The sequence below is a fragment of the Indicator indicator genome, chromosome 12 (assembly GCF_027791375.1).
Source record: "Indicator indicator isolate 239-I01 chromosome 12, UM_Iind_1.1, whole genome shotgun sequence".
NCBI classification, from domain to species: Eukaryota; Metazoa; Chordata; class Aves; order Piciformes; family Indicatoridae; genus Indicator; species Indicator indicator.
This window is the reverse complement of record NC_072021.1, coordinates 29,279,391-29,296,137: the sequence shown is the minus strand read 5'-3', so window position 1 is coordinate 29,296,137 and position 16,747 is coordinate 29,279,391. Positions and strand designations below refer to the sequence as shown.

Genomic DNA, 16,747 nt, shown 5'->3' with positions numbered 1-16,747 from the left:
ATGGTGTGAGATAAATTATTCCTCCTGGGTATTCAGATATATCAGGTTATCAAGGAAGATTTGCTTAACATACAGCCTGCAAGAACTGTGAAAGGTCATTTTACAGAGCTACTGAGTACTCAAAACAGTTGCATTAAGAGGTATGCATCAAGCAAAGAGCTTTACTCTCCCATATAGACAAGTGTACCTTGGTTAAAGAAGTCTGCTTCCCTGCATTTAGATGGTCAAGGTAGCCTGCAAATGTTTATGTTTTATGGACTGTGAAAGGTAAATTTGGCATGATTCTTTTTTCTTGGCTTTAGTGTCAGAATTTACCCTTTTTCTGAGGATAGTATAAAAATTAGGTGACAGAACAGAAAAAGGATTTTTGATAACGCTGTTTGAAGTCAGCTTTAAAATGCTCCAAATGATTAAGGCTCACTAATCCAAATTTACTCTGTTCACCCCAAACAGGGCTAACACCTAAAGGCAACTAGGCAAAATTCCCCTCTCACAACAGATCTTATGACCATTTATCAGAGCAACAAGAATTGGAGAAGTGGATCACGGTAAACAATAAAGACTTGTACCTAAAGCTGTTTCAGGTGGACTTTTCTGTACATCACGTTTTAAATTACCAAAGAATCAAACACATCTGTTACTGTTTTCATAGTGGGGAAGTTGCAGAGGAAGTGGTGTGGTACCTCTTGTGATATACTAATTATTTATAAGAGACTGTTGGAGGCAATTAGAATCCATGGATGTAGAAGAGTAAGATTTACTCTATACAGCATACAGGATATGAGAAGTTAAGGCAAAGCAAGTTTTATCAAGGGTCTTTCAAAGCCAACTTTTGATTTCTTTCTTAAAAAGGAAAGCACCAGAAGAAAATATGGTTTTGCTAGTTTTGAATGGTCAGCAATACAACTAGAGTTCATATTTACTCAAAGCTTTACAGATACTATTCTGTAACTTACATTATTAATGAATCCTTGATTTTGCTGTCCACGATTTCCTTATACAGAGCAGCTGACATCACCTCTTCCATTGGACACATGATGCCATACTCTTCACAGCCATTCTCCTGGACCAGAGGATCCATCTTGTGAGGATCAAACATGATATTATTTGGTGTCACTAGCAGCACACCATTGACCGCACCCTAAAATGAGAGGGAAAAGAAGTGGTGAATTTTGTCCTTTATAGCTCAGCATATTCTCCATTTTTTGTAGGAAACAAAAAGGTGTTTTCCAATCTGTTTTTAAAGCACCTTTATATTCAAGGACCTTTATACAGTTTCTTGTGTTCTTTGCAGTTATCTAGAAACCATCTTTCTGGGAAAGCAAATTATATCATCTACTTTCCTAAAAGAAAACACTTTTGTTCCTCATAATTACTTAACCTAGCTGTTAAGTAGAACAAAATCAAAACCAAACAAAAATCAAAGAAAAACCCTTACAGCCTGATATATAAAGATACATGCTTCTCAGACAACCAGAGGACTTAATGCTAGTTTTGCAAGGAACATCAAGCATTGCCTGAAACCCGACTCTTAACTGTTCTTGCTTTCTACTATTTACAGAACAAAATGAGAAAGTCTTCCAGAACTGTCATCTATTTGCATTTTCTTGACACAGAAGCAACAGCAGTATCAGACACAAGGCATTCTGACTTAACAGATCTATTGACTGATTAGAGGAATACATTTACAGAACGAAACTAGATTAAAAACACCAAAATTTTTTAAAGGTGCAGCTGCATCAAGATGCAGCTTGGGACGGATTTAATCACAACAGTGCTGCAGTACCAAAAAAAAAGGTTCAATGTATTATAAATCAGCTTGGCAGCTGTATTGTGTACAAACCCTTGCAGCGCAAGTAGTAACTCTTTAGTTTCTTGTTCATACTAAAAAACATGAAAATATACTTGCATTTGGGTTTTCTGAGCATTAGAAGCACAAGCACACATGTGCTAGTGCTAAGGAAATTAGTTAAACTATTAGAAAGGCAGAGTTTGAACAAAACCTGTGAGCTAGAGGACATTTAGCTTTAAGCAGGATGACAGTCATCCCTCAGTTATAGATCTTGAATCCTAAAGATTTTACATATTAGAAAAACATTCAAAACTTTTGTGGAAGAATCACCAGAGCTGCTTCTTGTGCTGCTAAAGCTTATGAGGAATTGAATAAATTTCCAGTTCACTGATAAAATGCTCATAGTGATTGCAAACATTCTGGATTGTGAAGGACTGGTTTGGTTTCAGTTTTAGTAAGATGTATCTGCATAGCATGAAACACAACTATAATCCTTCCCAATTCCATAAATTTGTTCCCAGCATTGTGATGGCTGATGACCTTCACAGTAGAAAAAAAGATGCCACATAGTGAGCAGAAATTTGCAAGTCATAAACACAAACAAAACCCCCCACCACCACCAAACCCGTGACAGCACCACAGCAAAGACCAGCAATATCACTATCACAGGAAAATGCAAACAATCTCAAAAGCAGCTGAAGTATCTGTACTTAAGCCCTCTTAAGTGTTCAGTTCCTAGTCAGGTTTTGAATGTGCCTTTCAGAGTACAAACCACATGACAAAGACTTTAAGACAGCAGAACATATTTATGTAATTCCAAGGTGTTTAAAACACTGAAACAAAACTGTCACTGGCATTTCTTTCTCAGTATTGGATTGTGTTAATAGATCTCCAGTACTAATGGTGTCACATCTTGAGTACTGGGTTCAGTATTGAGGCTGTCACTGTAAGAAACACACTGAGGTGCTGCAAAGGTACAGAGAAGGTAACAAAGCTGGCAAACACTCTGGAGATCAAGTCTTATGAACAGCAGCTAAGTGAACTGGGGTTGTCTGGAGAAAATGAAGCTGAGGGGAGACCTTATTGCTGTTTACAACTATCTGAAAGGAGGTTGGAGCAAGGCAAATGTGAATCTCTTCTTGCACAGAACATACCTGGTTGGAAGAGACCTCAAAAATCATTCAGTCCACCCACTTCTCCCTACTAACAAGTAACAGGATGAGAGGAAATGGCCACAAGTTGCAGCAGGGGAGATTCAGATTGGATATTAGAAATAAGTTCTTCACTCAAACACTGCAATAGGCTCCCCAGGGATGGCTGAATCACCACCTCTGCAGGTGTTTAGACAATGCATAGATGTGGGGCCAAGAGACATGGTTTAGCACCACGCTGGGTAGAGTTAGGTGATGGTTGGGCTTGATGAACTTAAAGGTCTTTTATAACCAAAATGATTCCATGATTCTTGGACTATACTTCTGACTAGTTGTTGAGGAAAACAGTATCAATAACATTGCAGATGAAATTGAAGTAGAAATTAGACTTTTTGCATGGCTACCAAGTAGCTCAACATGTTGCTGTCACAGGAAGTTCTGGTTCTTAAAGAAAACTCCCCAAAATAGCACTTGCAGAAATCAAGTTTCCTGTATGTAAGCTAGATTCTGAAGAAATGAAGTAAACTTCTGTGCTGGTTTGGGGCCAGACAGATCGTCTCTTGCCCCGAAAGGGACAAAAGAATGAGACTCACACAAACGGATTGGAGAGTGATGGAAAGTTTAAATGGAAAAGCAATTGGTGAAGCTACAGAGAACTACAAACCACAAAGCATAGTGACAAAGAGTATCCCAAAGCGTACAGAACCCCTCACAGAATTCCCAAAAGCTTCCCAATCCTTCCCTTCTTCCCACCTGAGGGTAAACCCAAACCCCCCAGGGCTCTTTCTTCCCCCTCCCGCTGCTAGGCAAGTCTCAGGCTGGCCAGGTCTGAGACTGCCCCCCCCTCCATTCTCCTCCTGGCATTAGGCCTAGACAGGCCTAAGAGGCCTTGAGGATACTCCCCCAGCATTACCCGATAAGAGAGGACATCTCCCGTGGGAGCAGAGAGGGAAGAAAGACCAAGAGAAATGACTTTGCAGATGGCCTTATAGGGTGCAGGATTTATGGGTAGAAATACGTCGTTTCCTGTGTCCACCCCTGTGGGTGGGCACCCAGGACACCAGAGGTGTATCTCATGCGGCAGTGGCAGGGGGCACCCAGCCTAAACTGCCACAACTTCTATTCAGGTGAAGTTTGGATCTAACAGTCTGAAGGAGAAATAACTGCCAAGCCACTTCATTACTGAAAACCATGTGGATACACTAGGTTATTAAAAATAGATCCCTTCTGTCTTAAAGGGGCTCCAGAAAAATATTAATCCAGATAAACAAACCCACACATACTGAAAGTAGATTAAAGTCCACCTGCATGCAGATGTTCAATTTTGCATCAGTTTTAACTTCTTTCCATTAAAATTCCTTAAGCTCTGGAAGTGGGAGCAGCATGTTATACAACATCCAAGATGGGAATTTCAACAGTCATTATAAAGGGAGGATTAAAGCCAAACTTTATGAGCCCAAACATTACAATCAGGCAGTTCAGTAAAGCACATTTTTAAGAAGGTTTGAGAGGACTTCTGACAAGTGGTTTTCAAACAGAAGTTCTCTCTAAATAATTCCATTGTGTTCTTGAACACACAAGGTAGAATAAATAGTCAAATTCATGCTTTATGAAGTTTTTATCATAAAGATAACTTAGTTTTATTCTTTGTTTCTTGTAGAAGTTTTAAGCCTCGTTAGCCCCTTCACTTCTTTATTAACGTGTCTGTGCCTTTTTCCTCACATTTCCAAGCTGGCAGGTTTGGTTTCTATTCCAATCAAGCAGACTTTTTAAGATACCTTTTCTGCCTCAAAAAACAGTGCAAAGAGTGAAAAAGCAGAGCAGGCCACATTTTCAGAACAGAGGCAAATATTGTGGCTGCAAGGGCGGGCACATCTACACACACCATAAACAGTGAGTTATGGTGTGACTCTGCAGCATGCTGCTCACACTGATTTATTGCCTGAGAAGGACGCAGGACATTCACACCATCCTGTTTCTCACTCTTGCACAACACTGTCTCTGACAGTAGCAATAACCATGTAACAGAGAGCAAGCACTGTCACAGAAGCAAATGTTTGCAGGTTCCGGCCACCACATCTCAGAATTCCTGAGTGCTTGTCCAGGAAGCCACAAGTGGGACTAAAACTAACTCCAAACACATAGGGAATAAGCAGCCTCAAAAAGTGAGAAAGGAGACATTCTTCTTCTAATTTAAACACTTTCACATAGATGAAACACTTTGAAAAAGAAGCTTTTATTTTATTTTAATTTACCACCACCAGTCACAGTGATGACAGACTTCACATCTTAAGTCATATAAAGTAGTTAAAAGCACGCTTGAAAAAAAGAATCCCTCAATTTATCATCTGCATCATCAGGAAACATAACTAAGGAGAGGATAAGACAACATGCCAGAGGACATTCCTACCACTTGTGGCACAAAGGCTAAATTACACGCTATTAAGTTTTAACTCTAGATTATATTCTTCCAATGCAGCCAACTTTTAAGAGGCTCACAATTCTCAATTCCTCAGCATAAGAGCACTTAAAACTGAGAAGCAATGACTTGTCTAGGCTCAGCCTAGGGACAGAATGCAAGGAGTGAAGGAAATTAACTGGAATGGAGAACAAAGTAATAAAGCAATAAAGCAAAGCTTTTCCCATACTTCCTTTATCAACTCCAAGCACACTGCTTTTGCTGACATACAGGTGCTGTCAAAAGGCTTCGAGTCTAGGCATGCGTAGATGTGCAATTGTTTCCACCAGCACACATACAAAAAAAGGAGTTTTAAGAGATTCTCATTAATCTGTTTGTCCATAGATTAACTTAACTTCAAACCTATTGCTGAGCAACACCAAATCAGCAATATTTGTCTATCCACACCCAAGCTTCAGGTAAAGGAGGGAGTAATACAAGTGTTTCAAATGTCTGCATTTATTCAGCTTTAGTGAAGGCATGATTTTTCAGGATTAAAGTATCTAATAGCAATTTTTGTGTGGTATGGGAAAGCAATACATTTTGGTTTTCTCCTAAAGCTTTCTCAAGTCAAAGTCTTTTGACACAATCTCAGTCCGTAAAGATCTGCACAAGATTTGTACACCTATGAGCTGAATGGAGGTTCATTAATTGCCACTGACTTAGAGGTGTTTATGTAATGACAGAGAGAATGGTAAACACTGCTTCAAAGAAAATCATCAAGATTTCTAGCACACTCTAGCCAATACAGAAGTGTTTGTTTACGGATCGGGGCTTAATTCTGCTTGCATTGCTTTAGGAAAATGAAGGTGAAGCTACCCATCTACTTCCTTACAGTTTAAGGCATGTTAATTCTCCACTGTAAAGAGAATTACTTATGGGATGCTCTAAGTCTGCCACAGGCTCCTTGCATCACATCTAAGAAACAAGTGCTCTGGGAATACAAAGGAAATTGAATGAAGAAAATAAATATACACACACAAATATATATATATATATGAATATGTATGTAAGCTGATCCACCTACCTGTCAGCAACTAAATCCTCCTGTTAATGGTTTAATGGTGCTTCACTTTTACATCCCATGCAGTAACAGTAAAAGCTGAATGTTTAAGTACCTTGCCATTAGTGATGTACTTGCAATTAATTTTTAGGAACTTCTCTGTGAATGCTTCCTCCTCTTCCGAGGTGGATGATACCACTCTTGTAGGACGAACACACATGTGTGCTGGTGAAGCAGCTGAATCCTTCTGAGGGATTCCATCTGGATCCTAAAAAGGAATACAAAAAAAGATCTTAGCAACCTCCCCTTTTCAGTATTAACTTGAAGAGTTCCTCTGCAGTGTAATTTTTGTTGACATAGAAACAACTGCAAAATTAGGATTCCAAATCCACTACAGTATAAAGGACTACTTTGTTTTGGAAGGACCCTCTGAAAGTCAGCTAGTCCAACCCTCTGTTCAAAGCAGGTCTAAGCCTACATTAGACCATGTTGCTCATGGCCTTGCCAGTTGAGTTCAAGTTTTCATGGGTGGAGATTCCAGTCTCTCCAGGAAACCTGTTCCACCGTTTAACCACCTTCATTGTGAACTTTTTTTCTGATTTAACGAGGACCTCTTGTGCAGTAACTTGCAACTGTTGCTGCCCATCAGTTTACTACAGACCTCTGAGGACCCTGACTCTCCTTCTCCTCTCTCTAATGTGCCTGCTAGATAGTACAACACAGTAATCAGGTTGTCCCTTAGTATTTTCTTCTCCAGAGTAAACAAATCCAGACAATCCTGGTACCTCATATGTTTGCTTCCCTTGATCATCTTAATGGCCCTCCACAGCAGAATAATCAATTTCCTTAACCTGTTGGTGGTACTCTATCATCTACAACCTAGCATCACAAGTGGACATTGTTCAATACGGCTGCCAGGACACTTGCCTTAACCTCTCCTTGGCTCTCAGGCATTTCTGAAAAACTGCTGTGCAGACAGCCCTTCCTGTCCTGCCACATGGGGCTCTTTCTTCACGAGGTTTCTGTGTCTCCGGACTCTTGGTATCTCTCTAATGCCCTTCCTTCCAGTGTACTGACCACTTTCCTTCATTTTTGTTGCCCCCCACCCCTAAGCTTGCTGGCAGTGTATTGTGTCCTGTCCCACCACTCAGGTCACCGATGAGCAGGTTATAAACAATATAAGCCCCAAACAGGAACCTTCAAGGATTCCTAACTGTTCAACATCACAGAAAGCAACCACACATACAATCACACTGAGCCCAAAGAGCCTGCCAATTTTTCCAGCCCATCTCATAGTCCACCCATTCAGTTCATATTTTCCCATCATTGTAGCAAGGCTCCTTTGAGACAGTGTCAAGAGCCTTGTTCTAGTGAAGGCAGCATGTACTGCTCTTGCCTTCTCTGCTGAGCCAGTCATTTTAACACATACAGCAATCAACATGCCCTTCATAAATTCACTCTGGCTGTTTCCAACCAGCTTTGTCTTTCCCATGCCTAGATATAAATTCCAGCAGATCTTCTTCATGACCCTGCTGGGCAGGTATCAGGAAGAGTTATCCTGCTTGCTTTCTACCAGTATACCCAACAAACCAGTGAGCATGTGACCCTACCAGGGACAGGACAGACTGAAAACTTGGTTTCAAATAAAAGCTACAGATATAGTAAACAGACTGTGCCAAAGTCTATTTTATAGCTGGAGCGATCCTGTTTCAGAACTTAACCAGAATTTATGACTTCAATTTAATGTGTCATTGATACTTTTACTTACTAATAAAATACTTCTATGTTTCCTTTGTTTTTCTGCTTTCTGTTCAATTCTAGTCACTGGTGCAGATTGCAGCTCAATGCCTTTAATCAGATCCAGGAACACCATGAACAACTGTTTTCAGTTCATCTTTCTGGAGCTACTTTAGTCTCTGCCTGCATCTTTCCATTTTTCTTAGAAAGCTGTGGCAGTTTAGGCTGGGTGCCCCCTGCCACTGCCGCATGAGATACACCTCTGGTGTCCTGGGTGCCCACCCACAGGGGTGGACACAGGAAACGACGTATTTCTACCCATAAATCCTGCACCCTATAAGGCCATCTGCAAAGTCATTCTCTTCCTCTTTCTTCCCTCTGCTCCCATGGGAGATGTCCTCTCTTATCGGGTAATGCCGGGGGAGTATCCTCAAGGCCTCTTAGGCCTGACTAGGCCTAATGCCAGGAGGAGAATGGAGGGGGGGGCAGTCTCAGACCTGGCCAGCCTGAGACTTGCCTAGCAGTGGGAGGGGGAAGAAAGAGCCCTGGGGGGTTTGGGTTTACCCTCAGGTGGGAAGAAGGGAAAGATTGGGAAGCTTTCGGAATTCTGTGAGGGGTTCTGTAGGCTTTGGGATACTCTTTGTCACTATGCTTTGTAGCTTGTAGTTCTCTGTAGCTTCACCAATTGCTTTTCCATTTAAACTTTCTATCACTCTCCAATCCATTTGTGTGAGTCTCATTCTTTTGTCCCTTTCGGGGCAAGAGATGTTCTGGCTGGCCTCAAACCAGCACAGATTTTTGGTAGCAGAGGATGGTTCCTGCGGGGCTCTGCAGGTTGGTTTGGAGAGGTGCAGGGGTGGAAAAGTTAAAATGGTATCTGGGCGTTGTTGTTTCTGGTGGCTGGGCTCAAGGCTTTGTGCTGGCGCGATCGTGTGAGCGTTTTATGGGTTCCGAGGGGACGCCCTGGTGCATAGCGGTGGCGTAGAATCCCGTCTGCCCTTCCAAGCGGCAGCGGTGATTTTGTAGCCATTTGCTTCGGGGGAAAAGCTTAAGAATGCGGTGCCTGTCCCTTTCCCTTTTGTTCCCCGCGGCGCCAGCGGCGAGCAGAGCGGCGCGGAGCCGAGGAAGGGGGAGGGACAGTCGGAAGCAGACCAGGGTCGGCTTGTCCCGCGGCGGTGGGGGCTAGCCGCAGCGGGAGGTGAGCGATGGCTCCCGTAATCAAGAGGGCGAGCGGTGGCTCCAGTTCAAAGGCTGCTTCCGAGGGCCCAGGGAGCGAGTATAGCTTTGGCTGGAAAAGCCGCTCGTGTGACCCGAGGGGTGGCGGCGGTTTGGATCTGTACCGCGGCTGCAAAGGTGACGGCGGCTCTCGCTGTTATCTCTCCCTTGACTTTCGGACGCGTTCCGAAAATGGCGCCTAAGCACCTGGCTCCGCCTCTCTTCTCGGCGGGTTGCAGTGCAGCCACTCCCTCTCCGGGGGAGGGCTGTGTAGCCGGATGCCTCCACGCCTCGGTGCGCTTATCGCTCAGGAGGTGCGGCAGCGTGCCTGCGCGCGGCGGCGTGCCTGCGCGCGGCGGCGTGCCTGCGCGCGGCGGCGTGCCTGCGCGCGGCGGCGTGCCTGCGCGCGGCGGCGTGCCTGCGCGCGGCGGCGTGCCTGCGCGCGGCGGCGTGCCTGCGCGCGGCGGCGTGCCTGCGCGCGGCGGCGTGCCTGCGCCTGGAAGCGATCAGCACTTGCGTTGGGAAAGGTCCGTGACTGAGAAGTTGTGAGGTTGTTTCCAGGTGGCCAGGATGTCCGTCGGACCCATGAAGAGTTCACCGTGCAGAAGAATGAACTCTGCGTCGCTGGGAGGTTCCACCAATGAGGGAGAAGAGCTGGACTGAAGTGTTACCTGAGCCCGAGAGACTCTTCGGAAGGACGCCCAGATGAGGACCTGGACTTTGCCAGACGTCATCTAAGGACTGTTCTGATTTGATGATATGTTTTGAGTGCAGGAATTATGGGTATGAAATAAGGGGTGGAATGTGGCAGTTTAGGCTGGGTGCCCCCTGCCACTGCCGCATGAGATACACCTCTGGTGTCCTGGGTGCCCACCCACAGGGGTGGACACAGGAAACGACGTATTTCTACCCATAAATCCTGCACCCTATAAGGCCATCTGCAAAGTCATTCTCTTCCTCTTTCTTCCCTCTGCTCCCATGGGAGATGTCCTCTCTTATCGGGTAATGCCGGGGGAGTATCCTCAAGGCCTCTTAGGCCTGACTAGGCCTAATGCCAGGAGGAGAATGGAGGGGGGGGCAGTCTCAGACCTGGCCAGCCTGAGACTTGCCTAGCAGTGGGAGGGGGAAGAAAGAGCCCTGGGGGGTTTGGGTTTACCCTCAGGTGGGAAGAAGGGAAAGATTGGGAAGCTTTCGGAATTCTGTGAGGGGTTCTGTAGGCTTTGGGATACTCTTTGTCACTATGCTTTGTAGCTTGTAGTTCTCTGTAGCTTCACCAATTGCTTTTCCATTTAAACTTTCTATCACTCTCCAATCCATTTGTGTGAGTCTCATTCTTTTGTCCCTTTCGGGGCAAGAGATGTTCTGGCTGGCCTCAAACCAGCACAAAAGCAAACAAACAAAAAACCAAAACACCTTCTAGAACAGTGAACTGAGTTTTGCTGAAAAAGCTAATGAAGATACAATTAGCAAGAAAGCTTCTTGGATATAAGGTCTCCTTCCACATATACCTTCCTCATAAAAATTACATTGTCACCTTTGTGATGGAAGAGTCCCCTGATGATACCCTAATCCACTGTCAACAAGTCAACTATTTCACATTCCTATCGCCACGTGACATAGAAGCAGGAATAATAAGGGTCAGAAACTTTCACATTTCATGGCAACACCCTTGTCACTACATATTATTCTGAAGTGGATTTTAAGTTTGGTAGGTAGTAAAGTTTTCAGATCTTCTCAAATACATGCATCAGCCTGCTGAAGCCCTTCATAAATCCCAGCAGCATACAAAACCAAGCCAGCTTAAAAATCTAAGTTGAGTTCTCACATCCATAGTGAGTACACATTGAAATATTAGCTTAAGTAAGAGCAATGTAACAATACTTAACAGGGGTATGCAGGTCTTGTACTAGCCACATAGAAGGGGTTAGGTTGGGAGGGACCTTAAAGATCATCTAGTTTGAACCTCCCTGCCATGGAGTAAAACATGTTCCACTAGATCAGGCTGCTCAAAGCTCCATCCAGCTTAGTCATGAACACTTCCAGGGAGGGGACATATACAACATACAACTGCTCTCAGCATCCTGTCTCAGTGTCTCACCAGCCCCACAGTGAAGAACTTCTTTTTAATATCTAATCTAAATCTATCATCTTTTCATTCAAAATTATTACCTCTCATCTAACCCCTACAGTCCCTTAAAAAAGAGAGAGTCCCTCTCCATCTTCCTGTAGGCTTCCTTTAAGTACTGTAAGGTCTTCCTGCAGCCTTCTCTTCTACAACCCAAACTTTCTCAGCCTGTCCTCACAGGGCAGGTGCTCCAGCCCCAAATATCATCTGGTTTGCATTTAGCCACATGGTTGTGTTAAGCTATTCTAAGACTTGATAGATGAGAAACAGAACAAAGGACATCATAGCTTGTGTTTTTCCTCAAGAGGTTCACACGTTAGATATTTAACTCACTTTATAGCAAGAACTCATCTATTCAATGACCACAGAACAGAGAGAAGACTCCTTTACACTACACAGGCAGAGTAACATAAGAACATGCCAAGGGAAAGAGGGTATATCTGAACAGCACATGTGGAGTCAAAGACGACAAACATCCATGCAGAGCATTAGAGAAGGTGTATCAGCCATTTCTCTCAAGCAGAGCAATCAGCAAAGAGAGAAAGAAACATCTATAAGAGGTGCTATGATGAACAAAATCCTGCAGCCTTAACTGCTGGAATAGATGCTGAGTGCTTTTTATGTTGCTGGAGATTCTGCTTAAAACAAAACCAAACACAAAGCCTATACTGACAAGGACAAGTGTTTTCTGTTCTTTGCTTGCTTTTGCAAACTGTGTCTAGGAACATCCCATCCCTCCTTACATGTATTTGGACCATCAGAAAGCTTCCACAAATATTTGATTATATATTGCACATTGCTCATTTATTTGGCATTCGTCAAAGCACTTAGGAACTGCTTGTAGTGACCCACGTGTAAAGAGATGCACAACATAGTTCTGCAATGACAGAGGAAGCATCAGTTGTTGCTAACCTTCAACTGCTTACACTAAACAAAATGACCATTTGAAAAGAGGATTTTGACTCAAAGTGTTTTAATCTGCTTTTTTTTCTTCTACACTTATCTAGCCTTACCTATTATAAGCAAATAAGCATGTACAACATAGAATCACAAAATCATAGAATTATTTTGGCTGGAAAAGGCCTCTATGATCAAGTTCAATTATTAGCACTGCCAGGCCACCACTGCACCAGCACCATAATGGAAAAAGGCAAGAACTGGATATTTTTCTGACCTGCATTGTGGTAAGAACTCCAATTTCTAGCAGTAAAACTAACAATGAGTTACACTGAGCAACATCTCACAACATATGCTACATGGGTAGGCTTTTTCTGACATTTAGGGTCATTCCGAGACTGATACAGAAGACCATTCTTCTAGAGCAGTCTATACATTCTGTGACAACAGCTTTAGCTTAGCATAAAACATAAAAGAAATTATCCAGCACAGATGACAACAGCCATCTTACAAGAACAGGCCAGCTAGGTCAGAGTGAAGGTATAGGAGCTAAACAGCAATTTTCTACAAAAGGGTCTACTTAGCCTTTGTAAGGCAGCTTGGGAACCTATTTATTCAGCAACAAAGCAAGACCTTTATATTTAAACTTCTCTGAACCAAGTCATACAAGCAAACAAACAAATAAATGCATGCTTTAAGTCTTAAACTTTCTTGAACTTTGAGCACACAATTTTGAAGCAGACATTCAGCAGCTTAACTGAGTGCTATGGGGAAAACTTGTTATTTGAGTTATTATGGTAGCTGGGAAAAGAGTAATAATGACATATAAAGAACATCTAAATAAGGTCATAATTGCACAAATTATGAGAAACTCAGGCTCTGATAATGGATATTTCTGGTTGGAGCTTTCCTCATGGAGTTCTGTGGCCTGCAGACCAATGTTCCTGGACAGCCATGGTGTTATGAAGCTAGTTCCCAGCCAAAAACGTGCCTTTGAGCTGAATCACACAGCAGCTTTGATGGATAAACAATTCTAGAATTTACAATCCACAATGGTAGAACTACTGAGAAGTCCACTCTAATCAGCCCTTCACTAAGACAGTTTTGGTTTGGGTTGTTTGGGGGTTTTATGTTTTGGGATTTTTTTGGTAGGTGGTGGTGTGGGTGATGAGGTGCTGGGCATGCACAGTGTGGTAGCTGATGTGGGTGACGTGGGGTGGGTGATGTGGTGGTGTGGAGTGGGCAGTGTGGGCTGGTACAGCGTGGGTGGGGCAGGAGATGTCACGGTGGGGCAGGACAGGTGATGTGGGATAACAAAGGGCAGCATAGGCAGCAGGGTGCAGTGTTGCGGGGTGGTGTTTTGGGAGTGTTTTACTTTGTTAGGTTCTGCCCCCCTTCATTTCCTTTTGCTAAGAGAAACTAGAGAAACCTCTCCTGCACCTTTACAGAGCAGGGTGAGCCCTCACCTTTCAGCTACTTGAGCATTCTTGACGAAGTATCATTGCTGCAAAAATTATCAATAAAATTAGAAAAAAATATTTAACTAGTTCTGAAAAGCAAATACAGAAATGCAACAGGAACCAGCATTTCAGTCTGCAAGGACAATATGTTGCTAGAAATAACTTGCAAGAAATCAATTTTCACATAGAAAACTCATTTACAAAGATAAAAAACTTGTATTTACTTTTTTTACTATTTTACTTTCAAACACCAAATGCTGTAAAGTACTTTCTCCCCAAAATGAAAAGACAGTTTAAGAAGAAAGCTTAGCATCTGCAATATTAATTTTATATGGGAAGATTAATTTCAAGGACAATAGGTATACCTACATTTACTGTAGCCTTGTCAAGCTCTGCTTCGGAAGATGTAGGTGATAGGGGACTTATAGGACTTAGAGAGGGGGAGCTGTCCACACTAGAAATGTAGTCTGGGTCAGGAACATACAAAATCTATAAAGAAGATATAATGCAGTTAGAAGTTATGCTTTCAAGCTTACTTTAGACTTCTCACTAGTTCAGGTACACTTGCTATGCTTTCTCAAAATGAACTATACAAAATCATTCCTGCTCCCATTAATTTTAACATAACTTATGAGGTGAGGAGATAAACATGCAAAGTACTTCTACATTTTAGCATTTAAGGTTTCTAAATGCTATCTTAAGATTGTTTGTCTTAATTGAGGGAAAAGTTCATTAAAAGCATATAGTATGCCATAAATCCCCCACACAGTGTCCAAGGAAGACCTGTCAAAACATTTCGCTGTGCTATTTAAGCAGCCTCTAAGAAACAGGCTGGGGAACAAGTTTATTAGACACAGATCTTAGTACTGAAATAAAAAAAAAAAAAAAACCCAAAACCAAAAAAAAGTAAAAAAAAAAACCCAAACCAAACCAAACCAAACACAAACTGAAATTTACTCACTGAATACATTATTTTGACCATGTCAGGCATTCAAGCTACCTAGACAAAGTTTTGCAGCAATCAGAAACACACAGTATTTTTTCAAACAAAGGGCTAATAGCAAATGGCCAATGGTTAATACCACAAACTGACTTATCCCTTGTTTCCAGGCCTGGTTTTCAAAGAGAAAAGGGAAGGCAAAAATTACGGAAAGAAAAAGATGTAAGCAGTACTTCTAATAGATGGCTAAATGATAGCTCATACACTGCCAGAAAAGACAGCAAATCTTCAGAGTGGAATAGGAACACTATTAATTTATTAAAATAGACGTGCAAGCAGCAGTATGCAGTCAGGATGTTGCTTGTAAGCTGCACCCTGAATTTGTCTTCTGAGCTAGAATTGGTAAAAAAGCCTGCCATATTTGGAAAGTAACAATTTAATGGAATAGTAACATCTGGGTACAAGCTAAGTATATTTAGTTTTAAAAGTCTTCTGTGATTTTACTTAAGAGAGACAAGTAGCTTCATGACATGTTCCCTTTTTATGCCGTTATTTAATACACACAAGAAATTCACAAGCTAAAGAAAAATGAAAAGCTTTTACAAAGCCAACAGGAAAACCAGTAAGAGAAGTAGTTTAACACTTTCACTGGTAGAGATAAGAAATGCAGGGAAAAAGTCTTTGTTGGGTAAGTAACATATATGGTGTAGTAATACCTGTCCAGGAACGACTGCTCTGGAGAAAAGCTTATTTATCTGAACCAGTTCATTGGGTGTTGTATCAAATTTCAAGGCAATGCTGTTTAAAGTATCTCTTGATTCCACCTGTATCAATCGAGGAAAAAAAAAAAAAAAAAGAAAAAAAGCAAACCTGTAAGCAGTTAGTTTAAATAGTGGCTTACAAATTTTATCATATGTAGATTTATCAAGATTTTTTATGAACTTTAGATCTTCATACCTTATAATTGCCCAAAGAAAGCCCAACCAACCCACCACACAAAGCACACCTAACCCTGTAAATACTAAGTTTATTGCAACTCCATGGAAAAACACTGCCTTCCCACTACCTTTCCAGGTGGCCAAAAGCATCACACACTGAGCTATGGGCTCAGCTACAGCACCAGAACTTCTGGCCTCCAAATTCACTGCGGCGTAGCACTGAACTAATACAAGACTGGTTTCACAGAACCCTTCTTTCTCCCTCTTCAACTACTCTTCTCCGTTCTACACTTAACAGCAAAGCTGAAGCAATCTCTGCAAGCACAAACACACTCCCTTTTTACTAGAATAAGCTTGTTAACCTGACTTTAAAGTAAAATCCATCACTGAGATAAAAAGCAAAAATACTGAAGCAAAACAGGGCAACCAATATGACAGCAGATGGAACACAGAGCATTTTGAGTAGGTGATTCTCAAGTAAGATCTTTTTTTTCAGCCCCATCTCCCAAAATATATTCAATATGAACCAGCAGAAGAAAGCAAAGGGAAATAAATGTTATTCAATGAGACTATTTCAGAATAAAAAATTCACAGCAAGCATTTAAGAACAATGAAGATGATATGGGAGCATACAACAACAAAAAGAGGGTATTGCAGAACGACAGGAAAAAGAAATCTTACCAGTAAAGAGAAGATGAAGCAATATAAGTAAAGCTACGTTGGTGTTGCTAAACACGGAGCACTGCTAGAAAAATAATAATCCACTGACTCCTGTCTAAAATGTCTTATCATTTGTCCCTCTTACCATATCTGCAGAACTTAGACATATTCCACTCTCTACAAATAGGATTAGGCTGATTATTCATAGGTTTAATTTTTCTTCTATGTTCAAGGCTATTCACCTTAATCTTTCTTGACAATTAAATAATGCTTTCTTTTCTGAATTCCCTTTGCTTTGCTTCATTTTCAAGAGAAAAGTAGAAAGAGGGAAAAAGTGAAAGACAGAACTGCATTTTGATTCCACATGGTGT

At 42.0% G+C, this 16,747-nt stretch overlaps 1 protein-coding gene across 1 annotated transcript in view; it reads right to left on the bottom strand.

The window, feature by feature from the left end:
- The window catches only part of OXR1 (oxidation resistance 1), a 51,563-nt gene that overhangs the window by 29,818 nt on the left and 4,998 nt on the right, over window positions 1-16,747 (bottom strand). Inside the window, exons 2-5 of the mRNA XM_054385643.1 lie at window positions 15,495-15,602; window positions 14,214-14,327; window positions 6,520-6,672; window positions 957-1,141 (exon numbers count right to left, since the gene is read on the bottom strand). Of these exons, the coding sequence (XP_054241618.1) occupies window positions 957-1,141; window positions 6,520-6,672; window positions 14,214-14,327; window positions 15,495-15,602 (560 nt within the window). The remainder of the gene's footprint in view (window positions 1-956; window positions 1,142-6,519; window positions 6,673-14,213; window positions 14,328-15,494; window positions 15,603-16,747) is intronic.